At 39.6% G+C, this 7,159-nt stretch overlaps 1 protein-coding gene across 1 annotated transcript; it reads right to left on the bottom strand.

The window, feature by feature from the left end:
- Nucleotides 1-883: 883 nt before the first annotated feature.
- On the bottom strand, nt 884-4,870 carry LOC122812433 (elongation factor 1-alpha 1-like). Its single transcript, XM_044084808.1, has 8 exons — nt 4,812-4,870; nt 3,390-3,550; nt 2,928-3,107; nt 2,365-2,661; nt 2,140-2,290; nt 1,793-2,049; nt 1,386-1,620; nt 884-1,253 (listed from the first exon to the last, which is right to left on the bottom strand). Exons 2-8 carry the CDS (start codon nt 3,531-3,533, stop codon nt 1,129-1,131), a joined length of 1,389 nt encoding a protein of 462 aa, XP_043940743.1. The 5' UTR covers nt 3,534-3,550; nt 4,812-4,870; the 3' UTR covers nt 884-1,128.
- Nucleotides 4,871-7,159: the final 2,289 nt, after the last annotated feature.

Genomic DNA, 7,159 nt, shown 5'->3' with positions numbered 1-7,159 from the left:
TTAACTTTTCAAAACATTAGCATCCAGATCCATTAATGTTTACAATGCTAAACACATTTTCAAAAGTAGCTCAGTGTCAAATCCACTTCTTGCAAAAAACCATACTTGCAAAACATGGGATACTCAAGCTGTACAAGTAGTATAGTTAACTGATCAATCAAGTACTAGCCAGAATTCCCTGGTTTCTCCACATTTCTGGAATTCAAATCCAGTATTCATTACACTTCTGCAACTTAGTAATTAAGTTGATGCTCATAAAAAATCAATGTGGGCTGCCTCTGGAGCCAGAGCATGTGCTTGGGTCTAAGCAGACATTGGACTAGAAGTTCTTACAGGTACATACGTAGCTTGCAAGTCCTAAGCACCTATCCTGGCAGCCAAGTTGAAAGGGGACAAGTCCTAGCTGAAGGGACTCCCAAGTGTTCAGTATCACCGTTTGCAGTTAATCTTTAGTACAGCACTGGACAGAATTTGGACTTGGAGGCAGTCCAACGAGATGGAGCCATTTGCTACTCATTTAAACACATTCATACAATGGTCCATTACAGGACTGGAACAGTTATTTGCATTACGAGTGCCACACCCAGTACCTTGCTACTTACTAGCTGTGGATGTCACTTGTATGGGATATGTTGACACACAGATTTGTTGTGGAAACAGTGTCAAAGCCACTAAAGCTGCCATGGTTAGACACACATGCAGTGAACTGCACTAGTTCACTGGCCTTTACAGGGTCAGCGAGAAGCTCACTCATTTGCTCAGAAGCTAAAGTCAGTCATAACCCCATGATGCTTAAGGCCATGAATCAAAGACCTCAAAAGCTTAGATGAATACTGCATAGTTATAGCACTGCAATACCACAAAACAGTACACATATTTGATCATTTTCATGCTTTATTACAGTAATACATACATGCTTTATTACAGAAACAGGATTTTAAACACCCCAACTGAAAGTCCAACACTGAACAAACCTCCCAAGCTCAGGAGACAACTGATATTTCACAGATCAAAGTCTACTCTTTTCCTCCGAAAATTCTTTGGATGCATCTTTATCAATATTAACCAGTCTTTTACCACAGGATTCAGGACTTCTGCTCTTGAGCAAACAGTCCTCCAAAGACCAGTTCATTTCTTTGCAGCAGCTTTTGCTGCAGACTTTGTTACCTTGGCTGCTCCTCCAGTCTTTTTATCAACTGCCTTGATCACACCAACAGCAACCGTTTGCCTCATATCACGAACAGCAAAACGACCTAGAAGAAAAAAAAGTTGAACACATTAAGTTCTGGGGAACAAGAACCTAAGCAGGCTTAGTCTGCAATGAAACTTCTGCATTAACAGATAGTAAATTCTGCTCAGATTTGGAAAGGAATTTGCTTACTTACCCAGTGGTGGATAGGCAGAGAAGCTTTCAACACACATAGGCTTGCCTGGTATCATAGTCACAATAGCAGCATCCCCAGACTTTAGAAATTTAGGATTATCTTCCAATTTCTTGCCAGAACGTCTGTCAATCTTTTCTTTCAGCTCCGCAAACTTACAGGCAATATGAGCAGTATGGCAATCCAGCACAGGTGAGTATCCAGGACCAATTTGGCCAGGATGGTTCAAGATTATAACCTGAAGTGAAGAGCAAAATTATTGTTTGCATATAAAATGAAACATGATCGCTAACTTGGTTCAGTGGAAAAGTGTAAACTCCTATACCACCCCAAAGGGTGGTTAAACCAAAATGTACATTGGTCAGATTGTGCATAGTATACAACATTTAAAATTTTAAATTTTAAAGTACCTGTGAAGTAAAGTTGCCAGCTTCCAGTGGAGGATCATTTTTGCTGTCTCCTGCAACATTGCCACGTCTGATCTCTTTCACAGATACATTCTTAACATTGAAGCCAACATTGTCACCTGGCAGTGCTTCCTGTAAGGCTTCATGGTGCATTTCTACTGACTTTACTTCTGTAGAAAGGTTAACCGGTGCAAAAGTCACAACCATGCCAGGCTTCAGCACTCCTGTTTCCACTCGACCCACTGGGACTGTACCAATACCTGCAAAACAAAAATCACAAGCATTCAGAAGTGTCAATTGACCCAATTACATATTGAACATTAAGCAAGGTTTATGAAGTTGCAGCTTACCTCCAATTTTGTAAACATCTTGAAGGGGCAGTCTAAGTGGCTTGTCTGTGGGACGAGTAGGGGGCAAAATTGAATCTAGAGCTTCAAGCAAAGTTGTACCATTAGCACCACCCTCCTTCCTTTCAATCTTCCAGCCTTTGAACCAAGTCATCTACAAAGGAAAAAAAAGGCTTACTAAGAGTTCAGACTAAAATAGACTAGAAAAGGAGATTTTGCAACACCAACCTTTGTACTGGGTTCCAGCATGTTATCCCCATGCCAACCAGAAATTGGCACAAAGGCCACAGTGACAGGGTTATAACCAATCTTCTTTATGTAAGCACCAACTTCCTTTGTAATCTCATCAAAACGTTTCTGGCTGTAGGGTGGCTCTGTAGAATCCATTTTGTTAACGCCAACTATTAGCTGCTTTACTCCCAGGGTGTATGCAAGCAGTGCATGTTCACGAGTCTGTCCATTCTTTGAAATGCCAGCTTCAAACTCTCCAACACCAGCAGCAACAATTAATACTGCACAGTCAGCCTGCAAAGTGAAAAGACTGCAATCAATACATGCCACCAAGCCAATGCACTATTGCACAACATCCTGCTTAGTTACTTTAACTCATTTAAAACCGATATTCCCCACTTGTATCTAGCCAATTCTAGTGCAGTTCTCATGTACACGCCGCTATGCAAACTGAAAGTTTCAGATAAATACTATTTTCTAGCCATTATGATGGCAATGCTGGGAGCCACTGACTAACTTGAGTTTCTAGGCTTAATCCAATTAAACGCTTAGGTTCTTACCTGAGAAGTACCAGTAATCATATTTTTGATAAAGTCTCGGTGTCCAGGGGCATCTATAATTGTAATGTAATACTTTGTAGTCTCAAACTTCCACAGAGATATGTCTATGGTAATACCACGCTCTCGTTCCGCCTTCAGTTTGTCCAGGACCCATGCATATTTAAACGACCCCTTACCCATCTAGAAAAGGAAAATAAATGTTTAAGTTTCAAATGGTAAATTTCAGCCATTACACACAATTCTGTCTCCTGCAGAGAAACTGCATTACACTGGATGCGACAGCCTTACGTTTTACCGATATCCATGAAATTGAACGATAAACAGCGCACCACATTTTAACCATCCTATGAGCTTACTTTGAAGTGAATATTCCTCACTTGCACAGGTTTTCTACGTATGGACTTTTTAAAGCTCGATTCGTGTAATGAGTACACATGGACCACTTTAATTTAAGGTACATACCTCGGCCGCTTCCTTTTCAAATTTCTCGATTGTCCTTTTATCGATCCCACCACATTTGTATATCAGATGACCTGTGGTCGTAGACTTGCCAGAGTCGACGTGTCCAATGACCACGATGTTAATGTGGATCTTTTCTTTCCCCATAATGAAAATCAGGACAACTAGAAGAAAAAAAACATTTAACGTTCAAATGACCATACAACTTTAAGTTAGCTGCGCAAGACACCCGTTACTACGCAGGAAACATCCCCGCCACCACAACCCGAAAGATCGCATAAGTGCCGCGTCTTAAGACAGCAAACACTAAGGTGGGTGACAAATGTGACCAAAGACCCGCCCTGTTTGACACTAGGGCATTACTTCCATCTATACAGAAATCCGCAGAAAGTTTACTCATTTTGTGTTATGCGCTCCAGAAAAATCCATGTTCTACCGTGGTTAGAAGATACAGAGCACCTATTTAGCCCCCCCCCCCCAACATTGCCTTCTTGCTTTATGTACATCACTGCAAAAGTGTTAGTCGTTCAGTTAATGCGTTTAGACAAATTATACAAGGGGCTAGTTTCTCAATTAAGCAGCGATGATCTCCAATTGAGCTTGGAACAGCGTTTAGACAAATTATACAAGGGGCTAGTTTCTCAATTAAGCAGCGATGATCTCCAATTGAGCTTGGAACAGCTAATATACACCTTTATCTTGGAACAATTCCTTAACAGTACTTCGCACAAGAAGTGGGGAGCGATACTACCCACTCGCTGACGAGTCCCGATACAACTAGATTCGAAGGCAGTTTAAAGTACCTAGTGAGGTATCACCAGATGGCCAGAATGTCAACGTGCGTCATTTACCCCACTCATTAGAACAGCCTCACTGGAGTACACCGTAACTCAAGTCCTGCCCCCTGCCCCCCCCCCTTACAAAAAGTTGTGTACAAGATAAACCTTTAATACCAAAGTTTGCAAAAAAACCTGAACAGTTGAAAGCTGTAACAATCACCATTTCTATAATTAGACTTTGTAGGCGTACTACTGAAATTAGCGATTCTCTGACAAACAGACCAATGAGGCTGAACAGTTGAGAGCTATAACCCCCATCCCACCCCCAGCATCGGCTCACGCTTTGGGAATCATAGCGCTAGATGTATAGTATGCTTAAGAGGAATCGCCGCTGCCAACTAGTATTGCTACAATTATAGTTCCACATCGCATCTCACAAGTTAAATCTGTCCTACTTAGGCTAGTGGGCCACAAAAAGGATATGGCCAACTAGTAACCCGTTTGGTCTCAACCGCGAACAAGTAAAAGAAAAACAATTTCGCGGCGGTGGAAGCAAAAAAAAAATTACCAAACACAACAAATTAAAAAAAATTGTCAGATAAGACGTTAACAACGAAAGAAAGAAGGGAAAAAGTAGAACACTAACTAGATCACAAAACGGTCCAAACTCCAAGTCAATAACGAGCATACACAAGTCTGTGTTCAATGTACTTATACCCCTCTGTGGTCCACTACAACCAATCCCGCTACGCGTAAAACGAAAGTTCCCACCCACAAAACGTCAGTTTTTTTTAATTTTACTTTTGAAGTAAAGGATGGCTGGTTCTTAAGGAGGTGGAGATGGGATTAAGTGTTTAAGAATATATTTAAGTTAATATTGGGGTTAAGTGTTTAAGAATATATTCAATTTAATGTATTAAAAACATATGTGTTGTGTACTTTTACACTGCCTATGGAATGTTCAGATTTTTACCTAAATTTTGTGTCTGTTTATCATAATTATTCTAACAAAAACAATGAAGATTGAAGTCCTAGTTCTGTAAGAGCAATATTTAAAATCTCTCGCTGATTGTGCAACCCCCACAGTATTTTGGTCTTGTCCTCAATACTTGCACTAAGAGGTTGATGGATGTGATGTCTTTGTTGTATGTATGGAAAATAAAATTCATTAAAACTTTGTAGGTAGTGTTGAGTTCAGTGGTCTACTACATTTATTGTTTTACACTGAATCGATTATTAAAACACTGAAATCATGAGCCACAAATCATTATGGAAAATGATAAAATTTAAATCACTTGGGATTACTCATTACCAACAGCGCGCCAGATGTACATGAAAAGAAGACAAAGGTAGCATGGATCATTGAATTAGCTACACCCACTGACTACAGTGTCTTACGTAGAGAGAGTCACAGTCATAAAATACCAGGATCCGCAGGCAGAAGCAAGGGCGATGTGGAAGAAAGATAACCATTAAGTTCCAACAGTAGTAGAAACGGGTCTTATAAAAAATAACTTACAAATGTTGTCAATACATGTAACTCCTTATGAATTGCAGAAGGAGTCATTACTGGGCACATTGCTGGTCTTGCGAAGAGTACTTCTGGCTAATATCAAAGATTGAAACAATACTAATTTCATGAACTTTAATCATACTTTGACTTAGGGATGGGGTCCATTCCCGTCATGGTATTAGAGACCTAAAATAGAGTATATTAAAAGGTACAAAATATGGGAAGGATAAGTAAAATTGTATCGGAATGGAAACATTACAAATTGCGGTAGGGCTCTGGACTTCGCCTTCAAGTTTTAAGACAAACCATCCATACCCACAATCAATGCAGTGGCCTGAGCTTTATTTTTCCCACCGTAAACCCTTATTTTCTAGCATTGAGTTTCTCATTGAAGTGTTGCAGATACAAAGCAATTATTTTATGCAAATAGTAAAAACTTACTTTTTTATTTTGCCCTAACGTTGGCCTTGCAGGACTTTTACTTATTTAGTCCCCAACACAACTTAACAGTAGCCCCGTTTTTTTTTTTTTTACTGATATGGTGTATACTTCGGTTATCTTACAGATTAGTACCTCGCAGGATTCTGCTGTTTCCATATACTGTCAATACCTCCCGGTTGTAAATCATGGAGATATTACGCCATTCCGTAAATGCTGCCCATACCTTTTCCAAGAACATTTTTAAATATCCTCAAAAGGTGTACGGTCATCGCAGTATTTTAGTACATAGAACGTTTGTGCATCAGTTTGTATGTTCTTTCGTAGTTTTAAAGACTAATGTATTTCACCAATTTTTGAGACTCGGTTAAGCAATTAATTGTGATTCAGCTATGTGATAAAAATAATGTACTTGCAACATTCAGCAATCAATAAACTATATAAGATGGTGGAATTTTATTCATATCGTATTTGTTTGCAAGTGTTTACCGGGTAGTCCGACTTGGCAGTAGAGACCCTTTTCAGCAGAGGCTCGGGGAGAAAAGCCCCAAAACAACATAACCAAGTACTTGGAACATCTCAAAGGCCTACCTCTCAACTGTCCAGGTTTTGGGGCTGTTCCTCATAAAATGTGAGGTTTTCTGGCAAATTAGTGAGTACTGAATTAACTAAATAATGGCATATATTTGAGTTTCAGACATCATATAATTTAGAAAATATTCTATCAACTCCCCACGTTTATAAGACCAATATTTAAAATATGTCCTAATTTTTTGGCCCTTGTCCCCCCATTATTTTAGACTTTTTGTCCATATTTCTTGCGCTATGGGGTTGAGTGGTTTTCTCAAAGAACCAACACATCGCCCCCGCTACAGCGTTACGAATGCGCAGAGTTCATGAAATAAAAATCTTTACATACAGTTAGTTTTTGTCCTAATCAGTAATTCTAGACAAAATCTGATGGCCAAAATATCTTAGCGTCATGGATAGATGCTTACGTCATATCAGTGACGATGCAAATCAAGAAACATGAATTGCACACA

Source organism: Protopterus annectens, chromosome 1.part1, assembly GCF_019279795.1.
Source record: "Protopterus annectens isolate FY-2018-M chromosome 1.part1, PAN1.0, whole genome shotgun sequence".
Classification (NCBI taxonomy): domain Eukaryota; kingdom Metazoa; phylum Chordata; order Ceratodontiformes; family Protopteridae; genus Protopterus; species Protopterus annectens.
The sequence above is the reverse complement of the archived record's forward strand: the minus strand, read 5'-3'. Positions and strand labels throughout refer to the sequence as shown.